The sequence below is a fragment of the Peromyscus leucopus genome, chromosome 17 (assembly GCF_004664715.2).
Source record: "Peromyscus leucopus breed LL Stock chromosome 17, UCI_PerLeu_2.1, whole genome shotgun sequence".
In the NCBI taxonomy this organism is placed as follows: domain Eukaryota; kingdom Metazoa; phylum Chordata; class Mammalia; order Rodentia; family Cricetidae; genus Peromyscus; species Peromyscus leucopus.
In genome coordinates, this window is record NC_051077.1 from 13,108,453 (window position 1) to 13,128,596 (window position 20,144).

At 45.4% G+C, this 20,144-nt stretch overlaps 2 protein-coding genes across 3 annotated transcripts in view; one reads left to right on the forward strand and one right to left on the reverse strand.

Moving 5' to 3' along the window:
* On the forward strand, nt 1–6,705 carry Plpp5 (phospholipid phosphatase 5). Its single transcript, XM_028854831.2, has 7 exons — nt 1–104; nt 220–328; nt 484–574; nt 930–993; nt 1,361–1,485; nt 2,289–2,459; nt 4,734–6,705. Exons 1-7 carry the CDS (start codon nt 43–45, stop codon nt 4,895–4,897), a joined length of 786 nt encoding a protein of 261 aa, XP_028710664.1. The 5' UTR covers nt 1–42; the 3' UTR covers nt 4,898–6,705.
* The window catches only part of Ddhd2 (DDHD domain containing 2), a 26,331-nt gene continuing 12,290 nt past the window's right edge, over nt 6,104–20,144 (reverse strand). Inside the window, exons 9-17 of one of the 2 annotated variants that reach the window (XM_037211660.1) lie at nt 17,643–17,765; nt 16,398–16,493; nt 15,342–15,425; nt 15,085–15,240; nt 14,130–14,232; nt 13,842–14,012; nt 12,105–12,261; nt 8,911–9,018; nt 6,104–8,066 (exon numbers count right to left, since the gene is read on the reverse strand). In XM_037211660.1, the coding sequence (XP_037067555.1) occupies nt 8,937–9,018; nt 12,105–12,261; nt 13,842–14,012; nt 14,130–14,232; nt 15,085–15,240; nt 15,342–15,425; nt 16,398–16,493; nt 17,643–17,765 (972 nt within the window). In that variant the 3' untranslated portion in view covers nt 6,104–8,066; nt 8,911–8,936. Of the gene's footprint in view, nt 8,067–8,910; nt 9,019–12,104; nt 12,265–13,841; nt 14,013–14,129; nt 14,233–15,084; nt 15,241–15,341; nt 15,426–16,397; nt 16,494–17,642; nt 17,766–20,144 lie in introns of both variants that reach the window. The other variant, XM_028854830.2, reaches the window with a different exon arrangement.

Below are 20,144 nucleotides of genomic sequence, written 5' to 3' on the forward strand. Positions count from 1 at the left end.
GGGCGGAGCCACGTCAGCAGCGGGCGGCCGGCGTGGGGCGGCATGGGGACGGCGGCCCTGGGAGCCGAGCTGGGCGTGCGGGTCCTGCTCTTCGCGGCCTTCCTGTAAGGATCCGTCGGAGCCCTCCCAGGCGTCCCGGGGTGCTCGCTCTTGGCAGCTGCTCCGGGCGGCAGGTCCTTCCGCCGGGAGCCTGTCCATCTTCGCCCTTTTCCTCCCCAGGGTGACCGAGCTGCTGCCTCCCTTCCAGCGCCGGATCCAGCCCGAGGAGCTGTGGCTCTACCGGAACCCGTACACGGAGGCCGACTACTTCCCCACCGGCCCCATGTTTGTGCGTGAGCGGCAGCCCTCCTCCCGCCCTCCTCCCCGCGGGGTGCTCCCGGACCTGGAGCTGAGTCCTCGAGACCCAGGTCCAGAGCATGGCGTCTGGGTGGGCTCTCTGCAGCCGGCCTCGGTGCGAGGCCACGGCCGTGTGTTCTCTTCCAGGTCATCGCCTTCCTCACGCCGCTGTCCCTCATCTTCCTAGCCAGGTTTCTGAAGAAGGCGGACACCACCGACAGCAAGCAAGCCTGCCTCGGTAAGCACTCTTCCAGTTGCTCACCTAGTGCCGGCCACTAGTGGGGTGCAGCCACTGGAGCCTTGTCTGGACGGCAGGAAACTGGGTACCCCGAAAGTATGTCCTCTTGCCCCACTTGTTACCCCGTGAGGCGGAAAAACTGCAGTCCCGTAAGAGCTGGCTCAAGCCAGATGTGCCTAAATCCCCTGGCTTCTCGGCCCCGGGCCGTTTACACAAGTGTTTTGGGGTCTCAGGGCCACAGCTGCTTTTGTGCTGGGTACCGGTTGGATTCACCCTGGGAGCCAGGAGGGCTTCTGGGGTGGCGGCAGCGGCTCTTGCCCAAGCCGACAGCACGAACCGGGTCTTTCTCTTCCAGCTGCCAGCCTTGCCCTAGCTCTGAATGGTGTCGTTACCAACACAGTAAAGCTCATAGTGGGCCGGTAAGTGAGGAACCCGGCACGCAAACCTCCCGCAGCAATTTCCCCTTGATTCTCGGACTGATCTCTCTCCCCCTGCCCTCTGCCTGTCCTAAACGTGCTGCAACCCGCCTGCTCTGTGTCCTGTGTTTCCCACCACAGCCTCCAGCTGCTTTGAGACGTAATCAAATGCTAGAGACTTTCCCCTTAAACGTGGGCCGCGTGACTAAAGCTTTTTTCTCAGTGTAGTGGCTAGCCTAATCCAGTTCCATTATGTTGCCTAGGGCATTAGGTGAGCAGCAGTCAACAGGATTATTGATATCGACTACAACTGAAGAAGGATTTCTGGAGGAGTAGATTAGAGCGCTCACACTGTGCTCATTTCTTCCAGGCCCCGGCCAGATTTCTTCTACCGCTGCTTCCCCGACGGACTGGCCCATTCCGATCTGACCTGCACAGGGGAGAAGGATGTGGTGAACGAGGGCCGGAAGAGCTTCCCCAGTGGACACTCTTCCTGTATGAACATCAGATGAATGACTGCAAGCCTTTCTACTTATTTTATGTAGATACGAGTTTGGCTTGTATGTGTGTGGGCATACTATAGAGACCAGAGGACGTTAGGTCCCCGGGAACTGGAGTTAGAGTTGCCATGTGAATGCTGGGAACCGAACCTAGATCCTCTCAAAAGCAGCCACGTGCTCTTAATTGCTGCCGGGGCAATGCCAGGGCAACTCTCCAGTTCCAATACATATTTCTAAAAATTACTGAATTTAACCTGTGAAGCTTTGCTGGAATGAAGTGTCTCTTAACTTGTCAGTCATAAAACATCTTTATTCAGGCCAGGCAGTGATGGTGCACACTTTTAATCTCAGCACTTGGCGGGCAGAGGGAGGTGGATCTCTCTGAGTTCGAGGCCAGCCTGGTCTGCAGAGCGAGATCCAGGACAGCCAGGGCTACACAGAGAAACCCTGTCTCAAAAGACAAACGCCTCATCTTTAGCCCAGGGTTACTATGTGTTGGGGGCCGCTGAGCATTTTAGGTTCTTACCTGTGTAGCTCCCAAGAACCAGTAAGGTCTGTTCTATTAATTTTTAGATCCCCACTTGCAGACAAGGCGTGCACAGTACTGTGCACAGTAATGACTTGTATTCCAGGAACTGTTGTTACTTAAAATCCCGGGACAGCAAATACAGCCCTCACTTCCCATCCCTGTAATCAAGATGGGTAAAGCCTGCTCCTGCTCCCCGCCCTCCCGTCTGGACGTGAGTGTGGGGCTCCCACCGACAGACACACCCGACTCATAGGTCTTCCCTGTTCCAGTTGCGTTCGCTGGCCTGGCCTTCGCTTCCTTCTACCTGGCAGGAAAGTTACACTGCTTCACCCCACGGGGCCGAGGGGAGTCCTGGAGGCTCTGTGCCTTCCTAGCGCCCCTGCTCCTGGCGGCCGTGATTGCGCTGTCCCGCACGTGTGACTACAAACACCACTGGCAAGGTGAGCAACAGTTGTGTGCGCCCCGGGAGTTTCCGCTCCGCCCGTCTGAACCCTAGACACTGGCACCAAGTGGCCTCCTACGTATCTGCTGAATGAACGCGCGAATGAGTGAGTGTGGACAGCCTGGGTTCCGTTCTGTGTCACGGAGAGCCAAAGTTAATTTTGGGCCAGGAGTGAGGTAAAGATGCTCGTTGCACACGCCCAAAGACCTATGCGTGATCCCTGGAACACATGTAAAGGTGGAAGGAAGGCATGGACTCCAGAGTTATCCTCTCACCTCCACACGGGTCCCCACACACATGCACACGCACACACAACATTCTTTGCAACTAACCTGTGTATGGGATACCTGCACGTGGGTGTGCAGGTGCGTGTACCCCAGTCCCCAGTGTGGGGAGCCGATGACCAGCAGACACCAGTAATCCTGTCTGCCTCCACAGCACAGAGGTCACAAGTGCATGAACGGAGACTCAGCTTTTTACGTGGGTACTGGGGATTTGAACTCAAGTCCTCTTGTTTATGCGAGAAAGTGCTCTTACCTGCTGAGCCAGCTCCCAAACCCAGCTCCTGTGAAACAAGGTTTCACTAAGTAGCCCTGGATGGCCCTGAAACTAGGTAGACCAGGTTGGCCTCAAACTGAAGAGATACAATTGCCTCTGTGCTGGGTGCTGGGTTAAAAGGTGTGTCTCACCATGCCTGGCCCCCTTAATTTTTAAGACAGGGTCTCCCCCTCTAGCCCAAGCTTCATGTTAAACAAACCATCCTTCTCTCAGTCTCCCACGTGTTGGAATCCTAATCATGTGAGACCATTCCTGCCAGAATTCTTAAGGAAAGCCAGCGAATGATTAGAATCACATAACATTTGTTATTCTTCTGTGTTATAAAAATTCTAACTCGCCAAGTGGTTAATCCCAACCCTCGGAGGTAGAGGCAGGTGGATCTCTAGGAGTTCAAAGCCAGCCTGGCTACAAGAAAAAGCCAAAGTACAAGAAAATTCAAAAAAAAAAAAAAAAAAAAAAAAAAAAAAAAAAAAAAAAAAAAATGAAAAACTCGAGTAGAGGCAGTGATCTAGAGTTCAAAGCCAGCCTGGTCTACAAAACAAGTTCCAGGACAGTTACAAAGAGAAACCCTGTCTCAGGAGGGAAAAATTTTGAACTCAGTCCATGCTGATATAACTCTGGGTATGTTCTGATTTGGTGTTTTGAGAACAATGTGACTAATAATCTTGTAACTGTATGATAAAATTAAGATCCTCTAAAAAAACTATAACATGGGTTGATGCTGCAGGCCGCAGGAATTTATCATAAAAACTCAGCTGGTTATGGCAAAGTCACTACCTGGAGGGATCAGGGAATTCCTCCAGAGGAAGCCAAATCCCAAGGAGTTTTTGGTGTTACTTGGCTTGTTACATATCAGCTGTATTCTGTTATGAAAACCATGTGTGCCTTCATAGTTTTCCCAATTGACTTTCCCCTAAGAAGGGCTAACAGTGTGGACTGATCACTCTCTGGACATACACATTCCAGGAATTTGGAGAACAGCCTCAGGAAAGGCTTTCTCTGGAATCAGATATCTCCCCTAGCCACTTTCAAGGACTACAGGAAGTGGGTGCCCAACTTTCAAGGACTAACAATGATAACAGCCCACATACAAGTCTCCTGACTTACGGTAAATTCCACAAGGAGACACCGCCTAGGAGAGGTGGACGTTAAGTAAGAAAAGAGAATGGAAGAACTAGATTGAAGAGCTAGAAGAGAGAACTAGAGGAAGGAGATGGAAGCTGAGGAAGAGCCAGATGGGGAAGAACAAGATGAGGAAGAGCCAGATGAGAGAGGAGGAGATGGGAGAGGAGCTGATATGGGAAAGAACTAGATAGATGAGAACCTAGAAAGGACAGAACTAGATGAAGGAATTAAGATAGAACCTAGAGGGGACAGCAGATAAATGTAGAGAGAAATCAGGCAAGAAAGGAGCTAGACATGAGAGCAGAATAGAAGCTGTGTAGGGAGAGAACTATCACAGAATGATAAAGTGTATGAACTAAGGAGTTTCGTGTACATAGATTCATTTCTTTTCATCAAAGATTAATTATGAGCTGGTTGTAGATTCTTCCCGGACCCTGAGAGGGGACTATCGAGGGGCTGGACCCCCATAGTCCCCGATAGGTTGAGGTCTTTCTTGGCCCCTGCAAGCAGAGTAACCTGGAGGGCCAAGTCCTCTAACTTTGTAGTGTCTTAAAATTTTTTTAAAAAAGACCCATTTCTCTCTCCTCAGACGTCCTAGTGGGGTCCATGATCGGAATGGCGTTTGCTTACGTCTGCTACAGGCAGTACTACCCTCCTCTGACTGATGGGGAATGCCACAAACCACTTCAGGACAAGCACAAACTCCCCTCCTCCCAGAAGAAGCCCAGTGAGTCTCACCACTTGGATATTTAGCTGAACCTACTACCTCAGTGGAGAACAAGCGAGTCAGCCTCCTAACCGGACACCATGCACAAGCCAAGAACTCTGGCTATCAGCTCTCCCGAGGTGAAGGTGTGGACACCGCCACACTGTAGTCCCGCCTCCGGAGGACTGCGCACGCACTTTGCCCCACTTCCAAGGCTAGACCCTGAGCAATCTCTGCCTGGGGCCTGTTCTGGAAAGTGGCTCTTTCGGGAGTGTTCTCTCTAGGTTAAGAAAGCTGGGCCATACGATTGGTGCAAAGATTGGGTCTTTGCATTTATGTAAATGTCCCTCAAGAGACCTTTTCACAACGGAGACTCTCATGGCCTCATTTTATCCTCAAGACTTTATGACCAATCTTAATCTCTATCCCTTATAAAGAAGGGTAGTGCCAGCTAAAGTTTATGTTTACTTTTTGTGGCCACATTCCATTAAGCCTTAAATAATAAAACCACCAATTTGGGCCAATTTTTTACTTCATCAGAAAAGAAAACTTACAGATATTATCTGGAAGATAAATATAACTTTCTGCCTTTTATTCACAAAAAATATATGGAACAATTATAGGCTATCATCAGAACGTGACACTTTGAGGACCAACTAATAGCTACCTCTGTTATACTTTAAATAAAATTTTGTCTTATGTATATCTTCCTATAACATACTCTGTTTGTTTGTTTTTTGAGACGATTTCTCTGTGTAGCCCTGGTTGTCTTGGAACTCTGTAGACCAGGCTGGCCTCCAACTCAGAGATCCGCCTGCCTCTACCTCCTGAGTGCTGGGATTAAAGGTGTGCATGAACTCAGCTATAACATACTCTTAAGTATATTTTCAATGTATTCTCTTCCCCCCTCCCCCAGTAAATCTGACAGTGAAAAAGTGTGTGCCTGAGTTTTTGTACTTTAAGAAGATCAACACTGGATCCTCATGTTGATACAGGATGTGACTAAGTGTGGTATCTGATGTACAAGCTAATATTTATAGGTCCTAAAGGACAGGCTCTGTGTTTTCTGTATTTACAGACATACTTATCATTGCCACACTTTAAATTCTGAGCTGTAGCTCTCCATGACAATAAAAACATTAATCAAGGGAAAATAACTTACATATTAGTTATTTGCCTAAAATTTTTGTTTTGAATTTAGCATAAAAGAGAAAATAGCTACTATATTGGTTTTTCTTGATGATAAGGCCACATGAAAGTAACTGGTCAATAGTTTTATTTCAGCATTTACTAAAGTCTTAAATATAATCACATATAAAACAAGCATTTCAAAAGTGCAAAATATCAGCAAGGTGATCAGTGCTATTCATCTTCCCTTGAAACAATCTCTCACTGAGTCTGCAGCCAGGAATCTGTACAGATGCTGTTAGGCTCGAGTTTACACACCAGCCTTGCCTCGGTCAAGAGACTACATGATACGCATGATGCGGGTGAACAGCGTCCAGTGAACACAGGCTCCTCGCCACCTTCCTCACTTGCACAACACAGCATAGTAACACCACAAGTGGATGGCGAGGTTCGAGCTCTTTCTAATGACTGTGTGCCGGACTGCCGGGAAGAAGCATGTCAGAGTACAGCGCTTTAGCTAGCGCTCTGGGGCCAAGCTGCCCATCTTTGGTTACAAGAACTCCTTCTTGGTTGTACTTTGGTTTACTCTGAAGTAGTAATGATTCTGCTAACAAGAGTAAACAAATCTGAAGACAGCAACTTGACAAAAACCCTTTAGTATTTAATGAATGCTATTTCATTCTCAGTAATTCCTACTCAAGAGAGAGTGTAAAAAAAAAAAAAAAAAGATTCCATACACCTGGAACTTCTCAGTAGCTTGCTTCTCCAGCCTTGTCCATAAGCAGAGAAAGGCCAGGCTTGCCTCTGTAACCTCCAGGGCACAGTGATTAACCTCTCCTTTTCTGGACCAACAAGGGTAAAGACCGCAGCTGTCTGAGGGGTGGCTTCAGTGAGGAGTACATGCAGAGCTTCTGATACCATGATAGGTTTACAAAAAAAAAAAAAAAAAAAAAAAAAAAGACAGAAATCCCAACATAGCTTCTTCCTCTGCCACTCTGTGAAGAGCTGTGGAACTCTGAGGTCGTCTGAGGAGCATGCAGCGCCGTCCTCAAGAGAACAGAGATGCCGGAACATGCTGAAGAAGGGGAGGAAAGACGAAAGCAGACACCCTGGGAAAAACTTAGTTCCCCGAGAGAACTCGACTTCATTTCTCTGGATCCAGCTACAGCACACAGCTGCTCCTCAGACCCTGTGAAGAGGGTTTCTTTCAGAATATGGGCTCTCCCTGGGCTAGCCTGTGTGCACAACTAACAGACTGCCAACTCTAAGTAAATTAAACATTGGGACGAAACCTCAAAGACGTCAGAAGGATGTTCACATCACAATACTTCCTTTACTCGGCTGGAAGTAGCAGGCAGCCTCGGTTGGTGCTACCAAAAGATCTCCTTTACGACAGGAACAGCTGGGAAAGGCCAGGTAATGGACCGACTCTTACAGCTTCACCTCTAAGATGAGTATTATCCAATAATTCCTTACATCTCACCCCAGTTTGGAACACGCTATAAAAGGGCAGGCATACGATTCATACAACCTTCACATTTACAGAAGCTCAGGAGTTGTGAAAACAGCCAACAGCACCAGTGGTTCCTAGAGAGCCTAGCTGACAGTGTTCAGAGCAAACGATTTTAGTAACTAGTCCTGTCTTCCTAGACTGGCCACCGGAAAGAAAGGCTGACTTCAAACGAGCAGTATTTCCATGTCCACTTACGCTTAGCCTTCCAGTGCGGAGGACACAGAATGACTGGACCCTAAGGACCTCTGAATCTTAAGACTGTACACCCAAGCTGGTCCACTTTCTAAAGGTAAGGAGTAAACCTCCCTCAAAGTTGTCTAGGCCCCCTAAACAGACTGTATTCCTTTCCATGTATGAAATAAGGAAGGTCTGCTGTTAAAGCATTAAAAGATGTAAACTCCTTAGCTACAAAAACTAGTGAGTGTTTTTACAAAGCAATGAGTCTTCCTTTTGCTTTCCACTCATTTACAAACGGATTTTCTTCTCAAGATCCCGTGGAGTGAGGCAGGCAACATGCAGGACATGACGTGGCCGCAGCAACAGGCACATTTCAGGAAGGCTCCCTCGGTGTCCATCTACAGGAGAGCGCGGGAGAAGAGGTCACCGTGCATGCAGTTCTGCCTGAGGAACCAGCAAGCACAGGAAACGCCACTACCGAATACAGACTTTCCAGGCTCCTATCTAGACGGCTGAGCAGGGTAACTCAGGATCCCAAGCGATAAAACACGATAAAACAGACACTGATCCCTAAGTGGGCACTGGATACTTCCTTCAAGTTTTAACCAGTCCTCGGAGTGAGTATTAACCCTAGATCTGTATAAGGGCTTGAGGCACCAATGTTCCTCGTAACATGTTCACATGGAAACACTACCGTGGTGGTATTGTGTTCCCAAAATATTGTGCACCCTAATAAACTTATCTGGGGTCAGAGACAGAACAGCCACTAGATACAAAGGCTAGAAAATGGTGGCACTCACACCTTTAATCCTGGCACTCCAGAGGTAGAAATCCCTCTGGATCCCTGTGAGTTCAAGGCCACATTGGAAACAGCCAGGCATGGTGACTCACACCTTTAATTCCAGAAAGCGAGCCTTTGATCCCAGGAGTGGTGGTAGAAAGCAGAAAGGTATATAAGGCGTGAAGACCAGAAACTAGAAGCATTTGTCCTGGTTAAGCATTTTGGCTGGTTAAGCTTTCAGGCTTCTAGCAGCACAGTTCAGCTGAGAGCCATTTGGATGAGGACTAAGAAGCTTCCAGTCTGAGGAAACAAGACTAGCTGAGAAGTTGGCAAGGTGAGGTTAGCTGTGGCTTGTCTCTCTGATCTTCCAGTTCACCCCAATACCTGGCTCCAGGTTTGATTTTATTAATAAGAACTTTTAAGATTTCTGCTACACACTACACACTGCATTGAAAACTTACATTAAGCAGCCAGAGTCGAGCCATTTTTACTGTAAAGGCTGATCAAGGAAGATACCCTGGGTTTGGTAGATCTCTTTGAGAACCAGCAATACTGTATCTTCAGATTCCCTGTGTAGAAAAAAAGATTGAGAAAAGATGGAACAGTCTGGTGTCATGCACCTTAGAGATGTTCTGTCAGGCAGGAGTTAGGAGGTGATCCGCCAAAGCACTGTGTCTGGAAGCAGGAAAAGGTACGGGTCCTGGACCTTCCTCCAGTAAGGAAGTCAATGACAAGGGTGTCCCAGAGCCTTGCTTGTTTGCTTGAGGCGGGGTCTCACTCTAGCCCACAATGTCCCTGGAACTCACTCTATAGCTAAGGCTGGTCCCGAAGTCACAGCAATCCTCCTGCCTCCGAGGCCTCTCGACGGCTAGGATTACAAGCGTGAAGCACGGCGCTCAGCCCCAGAGAGGCACTCCTGAGACAGCAGTGAGCCGTCTTCTAGCTAGCTGGTCACCTTCACTGTAAAACTTGTATTTGCTTTTGGAAAAGGCAATTAAAGTTTGGACTCAAAATTCCAAACATATCAAATGGGGCTTCGAGAGACGGCTCAGTGGCTAGACGGCTGGCTGGGCAAGAAGGGGAATCTGGGTTTGGAACCCAACACTCACATAAACAGCCAGGCTGTTTAACCCCAGCACAGTAAAGGCGCTGAGACAGGAGGTTTGCTGGGACTTCCTGGCCACTAGACTAGCTCCAGATGCATTGAGACCGTCTCGAAGGAATAAAGTAGGAAATGACAGAGAAGGACACTCAGTGTCCTGTGGCCACCTCACACGGGTACACAGGTGTCCACCCACACACACATATACGGTCCACACAGAAAAGAAATATATATATATATATATATATATAATAATATATATATATATATATATATATATAAAATGAACTCTCAGGCCCCACCATCCTCAGACAAACCCTGTCAATCTTCATCGCGAAGCCTGCCCGTGTTCTGAGTGTTCTGAGTTCCAAAGTCAGAACTTTTCATTGCATTCCGTCTCTCCTGGACACTAGCCTACGTCTTGACACTTGGAACTCTCTCTCACCTTCTCACTATTTCTGAGACCTGACCCACCCCCCCCCCCCCCCCCCGCCTTGCAGACTTGCATTGCTGAGCCTTGTGCATTGCTCAGACTGTTCCCATTTTTTGAGATAGTGTTTTGTTATGTGACCCTGGCTGACCTTGAACTTTCAGAAACCCTTCTGCTCCAGCCTCCCAAGTGTAAAATTGTAGACATATGCCACCATGCTCCAGCCAGCGTTCCTGACTCCGAGCTTAGAAAGCAGAACTCTCTTTCTTGTCCACCTCCCCCTGAAGCAGCCTGCTTTGCTGTTTCCTCTCCTGAATGCCAATACAACTGTCCTTGAGTTTCCTTCCATTCTTTTATCAAGAACCTACAAATGGGCCAAAGCATCAAACTCAGCGAAGAAGAAATAATCTAGCTGCCATTAATCCCAGCACTCAGGAGGCAGAGACAGGTGGATCTCTGAGTTCAAGACCAGCCTGGTCTACAGAGTGAGTTCCAGGACAGCCAGGGCTACACAGAGAAACCCTGTCTCCAAAAACAAAATAAATAAGCAGGCTGAGTAAGGCATGGAGAGCAAGTCATTAGGCAGCATCCTCCGTGACCTCTGCTTCAGTTCCTGCCTCCAGGTTCCTGCCCTGACTTCCTTCAGTCAGGGAGGAAGCGTGGCCTAAGAGTTGTAAGCTGAAATAAACCTTAAGCTCTTCAAGTTGTTTGTAGTCTTGACTTTTATCACATCAGCAGAAACTCTAAGACACCCATTCTATATGACTAAAGTTTGAAATGAACCCAGATTTACATGTAAAACTGAGAATATAAAGTATGAGAAGGGACTGTATACTTCAGGGATGGGGGACACAAGCCAAGTGTGATGACACACGCCTTTATCCCCAGCACTGGAGGCACAACAGATGCATCTCTGCCTCTGCAGCCCCCTAGTTTATAGATGGAATTCCAGGCCAGCCAAGGCTGAACAGCAAGACCAATAAATAAATAAATAAATAAATAAATTTTAAAAATTCAAAAACCAAAGGTCAAGGAGTTTAACAATGTAAAAATAAAAATTTCCACTTATCAATTACCAATGCAGGGCTGGAAAGACGGCTCAGCAGGGAAGGAGGGCATATAATATCCTTTCTCCTGAGGACCAGAGCTCAGCTGCCAGCACCCACACTGGGCAGGCACCCACAACCGCCCTAACTCTGACTTCAGAGGATCTGATGCCCTCTTCTGAGCTCTGAGGGCACGTGGACATACACACACGTAATTAAGAATAAGACAATATAGGCAATATCAAATACAAACTGGGGAAAATGCACGTGCAGCTTCCATAATAAACATCAATCAATGCAAATGAAGAAAACAAAGGCTGTGGTTTGATTGAGAATGCCCCCATAGGCTCTGTCTGAATGTTTGGCCCCCAGACAGTAGAACTGTTTAGGAAGAATTAGAAGTTGTGGCCTTTGGAAGAGGTATCTCACTGGGGGTGGCTTTGAGGTTTCAAAAACCCAAGCTAGGCCCCGTGTTTCTCTCTGCCTGCATCTTCTGGATTGAATGTGATCTCTCAGGTCTTCCTCCAACACCAGGTCTGCCTGCCCCCCATCATGCTCCCGCCATGATGACAATGGACTCACAACCCTCTGAAACTGGAAGCCAGCCCCCATTAAATGCTCTGTGCCCCATCTTATTTTTCTAGCTTTATTTCTGTTTCATTGGTGATGAAACTGTATTGTTATACTATACAAAATCTAGTAATCACCACTACTCTGATCTACATTCCATCAGGCAATTAATTATATTTAATAATGTGCATGTGCCTTAGCTATTGTAAATGCTTTTAAATGGTTTTTTTCCTTTTTTTTTCTTGGTGGGGTAGTGGGGCAGGATTTCTGTGGGTAGTTTAGGCTGCCTACACTCAAAACCCTCCAGACTCAGTATCAGAGATGCTGGAATTAGAGGCATGAGCAATCACCCTCGGCTTCAAAAGATACATCTTAGAGACCGGAGGCAGCTGGGGTGAGGCTGGCTGCCAGCACTTCTGAGACCCTGCACTCAACTCTGGGAGCTGAAAGCGGACTGGACAAGGACACAACACAACACAAAACAGCCACCGCCCACAGAACACTTACCAGTAACACAGATGGCTCTGTAAAGCAAATAAATACTCATTGAAACTCTCAATGGGCTTCTCCTGCAGCACGTAGTCGATGCGCTGGCCGCCATTCAGCATTCCCACGTTGATCGGAAGCTCTTCTTTAACTTCCACGGGCGTCTCTTCTGGGTTAACTTCTGGACGAGAAAAGCCATCCTAAGAACCTAAGCAGAGGACTGGGGAAAAGACTCGGTGGAGCTGGCTAAGGGCCGGCCTGCAAGCAGGAGGAACACCCAGACCCCCACATCAACAGCTGGCCAAGGCAGCACACATCTGTAATCCCAACACTGGGGAGGCAGAGACAGGAGGCTCCCGGCGCATCCTAGCCAACTGGAGAGCGCTAGGTTCAGTGAGAGACCCTGTCTACATAAACTACGGTGGAGAAAGATGGAGGAAGAAGACACTGTCCTCCACATGACTGTGTACCCACACACGTACACAAGATGTATACACATACACCTAAAAGATTCAGCACTCCCTGGATTCCACGGTTACCTTATGAGGATGTACTTTGCTCAAAGGGTTTCTGTCTTCTTCCTCTCGATTTTTTTTTTTTTTTTTTTTTTTTTGAGACAGGGTTTCTCTGTGTAGTTTTGGTGCCTGTCCTGGATCTTGCTCTGTGGACCAGGCTGGCCTCGAACTCAAGAGATCCTCCCGGCTCTGCCTCCCAAGTGCTGGATTTAAAGGTGTGCGCCACCACCGCCCGGCTCCTCTCAATTTCTTTATAGCTCCTCAAGTCACACTAATTTTGTTCAATTTCTTTTGATCCACACATCTCATCACCTGTACAGCTGTAAGTCATGTGTCGTGAATTTTATAAACTAAATGCATGCAGGGATAGAGGATAGACTCTATAAGGAACTGAGTATCAAAGCTAGTCCTCAGCAATGGAAACAGAACTGATACACAAACACACACTCATGTTATAAAGCTAGCTAGAGGCTGGAGAGATGGCTCAGCAATTAAGAGCAATTAAGAACACTTGCCGCTCTTGCCAACGAACCAGGTTTAATTCTCAGCATCTGTATCAGGTAGGTTTCAACCCCTCTAACAATACTACCAGGGATCCAATGACTCTGGCCTCTGAAGGCATCAGCATGCATTCAGTGCACATATATACACATTCAACACACACACACATACACAAGAGAAAAAATGTCTTAAAAAAAATAGGAACAGGAAGGCTGGCTGGGCAGTTAAGTGCACTTGCTGATCTTCCAGGGGATCCAATACCTTCTTCTGGTCTCTACAGGCAGCTATACACACATGCCAGACAGACAGACAGACAGACAGACAGACAGACACACACACACACACACACACACACACACACACACACACACACAAATGTTTTTTAAGTAGGTACTTCACAGAGTAGGTTTTTGGCCTTGGCTGTCCCGGAACTCACTATGTAGACCAGGATGGTCTTGAACTCCGAGATCACCTGCCTCTGCCACCCGAGTGCTGGCATTAAAGGTGTGTGTTACCATGTCCAACACAGAGTAGGCACTTAACATCATTCCTAAATCCAAAGTGGGAAATGTTTTCAAGGGTAGTTAGCTATTGAAATGCCAGGAAAGGTTAGCATAGTTCAAGGACAACTATGACTCCTAGAACAGATCCTACATAATTGAAGGGGGAAAGGAAAGAAGGTCCTGAGCAAGAACTCCACAGCATGGTGTCCCTCAGGTCATCTCTATACAGTGCCACTGACCACTGGACTTTTCCGAACTTGATTCAGGTTCTGCCTCAGTTTCTTCTGCTGTTTCTGAAGCTTGTAAGGCAGGGTATGGAGCTCTGGTGAAAGACTTCCAGGCCATCCGCAGTGAACCCAGCAAGTTGTTCTTCAGGTCCATACTCATCCTGGTCAAGCCTTCTCTTAGTTCTGAAACACAATGAATAAAGGATGCTGTCGAGTTTAAGGCCCAGCAAAGAAAAGAATGAATTCCATTTAGTTTACACTCATTAACTATTCAGAATCGAGTTCTACACACAGACTCACCTAAGTGCATCCGCTTCCTGCCTTTATGATGTGGGATCAGCATTGGCTCAAAGTCTACTTCCGGGACCACCATTGGTTCAATCCTATACGCTACAGGATCAAACTACACAGGAAAAACAATAGCTAACTATTTATCCATAGTGAAGAAGACAGTTTGAGGAACTACGTATCTTAGGCAAAAATAATTATGTTCATTTCTGTAAAAAGGTACAGTAATAGGCTGGGAGATAGCTCAGTCAACACAGTGCTTGACCTGAGTCTGAGTCCTAGAACCCGTATTTAAAAACAAAACAACAAAAAACTGGGCATAATGACAAATACTTGTAAATAGCAGCACTGGGAAGGCTGAGATAGGCAGATCCCTGTCTCATTAAAAAAAAAAAAAGTGGACAGCATCTGACAAGTAGTATCCAAAGCTATCTTCTGGCCTCATACACATGAATATGCACAGTTCTTCTATCTACTTACTTCCTTGCTTTTAGTTTCGGTTCTTCGAGACAAGGTTCCTCTCTGTAGCTCTGACTGTCCTGGAACTTGCTCTGTAGACCAGGCTAACCTTGAACTCAAAAGATCCACCTGCCTCTGTCTCCTGAGTGCTGGGATTAAAGGCATATGCCACCACTGCCAGCTCCCAATTACTTCTTCCTAATCAATACTACCAACTGTTTAGTTGATAAAGAATAATAGAGAAAAAGCAAATCAGCCGGGTGGCGGCGGCACATGCCTTTAATCCCAGCACTCAGGAGGCAGAGCTAGGTGAATCTCTGAGAGTTCGAGGCCAGCCTGGTCTACAGAGCAAGTTCCAGGACAGGATCCAAAGCTACACAGAAAAACCCTGTCTCAAAAAAAACGGGAAGAGAAAAAAAAACAAATCAATACAACACAAAATTACATGCTGCTTGCTAAGAAATCCTAGTATTTGGGTAAAACCATATAGCAGCTATTCAATGCTTACAGGATGGTAAATATTGAAGAAACCTTTGCATGTGGGAAATTTATAATTAGGATCAATTCTTCTTAATCCTCGGACAGTAAGAAACATTCCAATGGGAGATCCAAAAGCAAAGAATATTTCTGGTTTGTAGTTGAGCCGGGGGTATTTTACAGACACCTGGAAGGAAGAAAAAGGGTATTTCTCATTAATAATGAGTCTTATCTGTTCCTACCACATGACTAATAGTAGTTAAAACAGAAAGCAAAGAGTATTCTTACCTGCCCAATGCCAACATCTAGATAGTCACCATTCTCCTTGGGGACGTTCACCTCTGAAGCTGGTGTGGATGGTCTATTAACACCCTGAGAAGAATAAAAACAATAGCTATGTGGAGATAGTATCCACTGGAACTGTGCCTAACGTCAAAGGAAAAGCTTCTAAATGGCAACCAATAATTCTAAGTCCCTCACAAAATAAGATAAGCTACTGAAATTCTAATAGTTGCCTTACATGAACTGATATCCCTACGTGCTTTAAAATAACAGAAGCGGGGCTGGAGAGATTGCTCAGTGATTAAGAAAACCGGCTGCTCCTCCAGAGGACTGGGGTTCAATTCCTAGCACCCACATGGCAGCTCACAACTGTCTGTAACTCCAGTCTCAGAGAATCCAATGTCCTCTTCTGATCCCCATGGGCACCAGGCAAACACATCAAATAAAAACAAAAAAAAAATTAAAATAGATCTTTAAAAGTAAGTTCTGGGGGGCCTAGAGAGATGGCTCAGAGGTTAAGAGCACCAACTACTCTTCCAGAGATCCTGAGTTCAATTCCCAGCACCCACATGGTGGCTCACAACCATCTATAATGAGATCTGGCACCCTCTTCCATATACATAAAAAATAAATAAATAAAAATAAAAAAATAAGTTCTGGGCATGACAGAGTACATCTTTAACCCCAGCACTTGGGAGGAGTTAGAAGCAGGCCTATCTTTCTGAGTTTAAGGCCAGGGTAATAGAGGTATCGCTCAGTTTTAAAGTACCTGTCTAGCATGTGCGAGGCCTAGGCTTAACCCCAGTATGTCAAACAAACCCAAGCATCTGTCTGGTTAGCAGAGAACTGTCTCACAAAGCATCTGTCTGGTTAGCAGAGAACTGTCTCACAAAGCATCCGTCTGGTTAGCAGAGAACTGTCTCACAAAGCATCCGTCTGGTTAGCAGAGAACTGTCTCACAAAGCATCTGTCTGGTTAGCAGAGAACTGTCTCACAAAGTCTAAGGATTTACCGTCACTGTCAAGGACCTGTCTCACCCACTAGGCTAGGTTAGAAACACACCATTGAGTTTTTTCTGGTCCTGAAATGGTTTAGTATCTTCTTTCTTGGTCCTAAGGGAATTCCCATTTCCTGAAGATCTCTTTCTGTACATAAAGCCTAGGCATAGAACACAAAACAGGTTTTTGTTTTTGCTTTTGCTTTTTAATTTCTAGGCAAAATTAAATCAAGTAAACGCTGTAGACTCCGCAAGGGTCACTTATTCTTGGTTCTACACTGATTTGGCTCCCTAAAGGCATAACACACAAGTAACTTTGAGAAAGAAAGTCTTGTCTTATTCGTAAAATAATCTAAGAATAGAAGTATTAGTAAAAACTACACCGTCGCCAGGCAGTGGTGGCGCACACCTTTATTCCTAGCATTCAGGAGGCAGAGGTAGGCAGATATCTGTGAGTTCGAGGCTAGCATTGTCTACAAAGTGAGTACCAAGACAGATGGAGCTGTTACACAAAGAAACCCTGTCTCAAAAATAGAAAAACAAAAACAAACAAAAAACTACACTATCAATATGACAGTAATAGAATACTGTATAAAAAAGAACTAGGCAAGCTGGTAGCTAATGACTTCACTTAGCTGTCAGTTTCTCAGGATTATACTCCTGACTGTGGCCAACAAAGAAGTATACATAACAGATTCACATCAAAGGTCAATGTAAGGGCCACTCATTTCAGTGAGAGACTTCCTTCTCCTCTGCATTCCTACACTCTGGACGTCTCCTCATCACTTCTTAACGTAACTGTGAGGAAATAACTAGTTTAACTGAGGTGCTGTTCCTGAGAAAAAACTGACACTGGAGCAGTGAGCAGGCCCATCTCACTGGCACCCTGCTGCCCGTGCCTATCACAGCAGGCAGTCATCAAGCATCAGCTACGTGAACAAATGTATCATAAACCAGAAAATGCACAAGAAAAATGAGGACGAGAAACCCCAACGGTACAGACCATTACCTGTACAGAGAATACGAGTTTGGGCAGTGACTGTGCATGCCAGGGTTAGCTCTCGACTCACACTTTCTCCAAGCCTAGCCTGCTTTAGATTACACTCTATTACACGTCTGATCTGAACCTTGAACTGCCACAAAGCAAAGATCATTTTATAGGAGAAGAAGCAGATAAACAATGCTCAAGATCATCATTAGTGGTGAAGTATTTACAAGTAAAAAGCTTCCAAAGGGCATGTCCTTGGGAAACACGATGAAAATAGAAACCCTGAAAATGGCTTGGTATCAACTGAGAAGCCTCTTCTCACCAGAGCTTCCTTATCGACTTTCTCTTTCTCAAAGACGGTGAAGAACTCAGAGAGCTGAAGTTTCTTCAGATCTTCTTCTAATGTTGGCACATCTCCTTGATCCTCAACAGTTCTTAATGAACCCTAAAAATTACATCAGAAAGCTTATTATTCACAAATTCATTTGATTTTATTAATACAATTTTATAATTTGAAATGTATTATGTAAGCTATTCAAAATAATGAATCTTAACATTAAGTACTTTGCTCTGTTTTTGAGACAAGGTCTCATAATGTCCAGGCTGATCTCAAACTCACTATGTACGGAAGAGTGACCTTGAATTCTTTTTTTTTTTTTTTTTTTTGAACAGGATTTCTCTGTGTAGCCCTGGCTGTCCCAGAACTCACTATGTAGACCAGGCTGGCCACAAACTCAGAGATCCACATGCCTCTGCTTCCCAAGTGCTGGGATTAAAGGCTTGTACCATGATGCCAAGCAAAAATATATTTTTTTAATTATTATTAAAATATTCAACTTGTACAACCACTGTGGAAATCAGTATGGCGGTTTCTCAGAAAATCGGGAATCGAACTACCTCAAGACCCAGCCATACCACTCTTGGCCATATACCCAAGGAATGCTCAATCATATCACAAAGATACATGCTCAACTATGTTCATAGCAGCACTATTCGTAATAGCCAGAACCTGGAAACAACCTAGATGCCCGTCAACTGAAGAATGGATCAAGAAAATGTAGTACATATACACAATGGAGTACTACTCAGCAGAGAAAAACAGTAACAGCATGAAATTTGCAGGCAAATGGATAGAACTAGAAAATATCATCCTGAGTGAGGTAACCAAACCCACAAGAGCAAACATGGTATGTACTCACTCATAAGTGGATTCTAGATATAATGCAAAAAACAATCAGACTACAACCCATAGAACCAGGGAGGCTACATAGCAGGGGGGACCCTAGGATGACTGTGGCTTATAATAAGTTTTGGTTTCACTCAATCACTGGGCAAGCCTTAATGAAACATTTCACTATTAGGATAAGAATTTATACTGTATCAAGCTGATAATAGAAAAATAAATAAATAAATAAATAAATAAATAAATAAATGAAAAAAAGAAAAATAAATAAAATAATCTTCATCATCATTACTGAGCTCTTATTAAGGAAACACAATTTAAGAAATAAAACAGGAGGGTTGGGGATTTAGCTCAGTGGTAGAGCACTTGCCTAGCAAGCACAAGGCCCTGGGTTCAATCCTCAGCTCAAAATAAATAAATAAATAAATAAAACAGGCCAGGCAGTGTTGGCACATGCCTTTAATCCCAGCACTCAGGAGGCAGAGGCAGAGAGATCTCTGTGAATTCAAGGCCAGCCTGGTCTACAGAGCTAGTTCCAGGATAGCCAGAGCTACACAAAGAAACTCTGTCTTGAAAAACCAAAAAAAGAAAAAACCAAACAGTGAGGGCGAGAGAGAATGCTCAGTGGTTAGGAGCACTTGCTGCTCTTCTAGAGGACCTGGGTTCAAGGGCAGATCACAACCATCTGTATCTCCAGTTCCAGGGGATCTGATGCCCTCTCTGGCCTTGGAGGGCACCATGCACAAATGTGGTGTACAGCTGTACTTGTAGGCCAAACACTCATACACATGACGCAGCAGTTAACACTTGCTCTCCTATAGAGGACCTGGGTTTGGTTCCCAGCACACACATGGTTACTCACAGCCACCTGCAACTTCAGTCCCATGGAATCTGATGCCCTCCTTTGACCTTCAGGGCAATAGGCACATAACATGATGTCGATACATAAATGCAGGCAAAACAACTATCTAGGGGCTGGAGAGGTGGCTCAGTGGTTAAGAGCACTTGTTCTTCCAGAGGACCTGAGCTCAGTTCCTAGCACCCACATGTGGCTCACAACCATCAGTTCAAGGGGACCTTGCACCTTCTGATGCACATACAAATATGCAGGCAAGATACTCAAATACAGATAAAATAAATATAAAAAAAAACCAGCTATACATATAAAAAAATAAATCTAAAAGACAAAAAAAAAAGATACAAAATAGTCTAAGACAGAGCCCAAGTCCTGGAAGAATTCCTAACCTAAGGGTTCACAGAGCACTTAAATAAAAATAGAAGACAGTGTCTATCAACTATCAAATCACTACTACCAAGGATAAAATGTTCATGGGACTGTGTCTGATGAAGAGATAGATTTCACCACCATGTTTCCCCTTGGCTTCCAAACATGACTTCTATAAATCATCCAAGTCACTCTTCACATCCTCACACACAATCTACAATTAACTCAGTAACTACAACTCTATCATGCACCAGTAGTGCATATTTACAAAGAGAAGGAAAACACCATACTTATTTTACAATATTGCGGTGATTTATAGAAGCTAAAATACCGTCTTGCTTCTATCACAAAAGAATGACAAGCGATAATTACCAAGCTGTTAAAATAAATGTACATTTAACATTACGGCGTAAGAC

Bases quoted from the DNA above. Each gene is read 5' to 3' on its own strand.
- Plpp5 (XM_028854831.2), top strand. From the start codon at position 43: ATGGGGACGGCGGCCCTGGGAGCCGAGCTGGGCGTGCGGGTCCTGCTC. The intron at 329-483 runs GTGCGTGAGCGG...GTTCTCTTCCAG, and splicing joins TCCCCACCGGCCCCATGTTT to GTCATCGCCTTCCTCACGCC. The intron at 1,486-2,288 runs GTATGAACATCA...TCCCTGTTCCAG, and splicing joins CCCCAGTGGACACTCTTCCT to TTGCGTTCGCTGGCCTGGCC.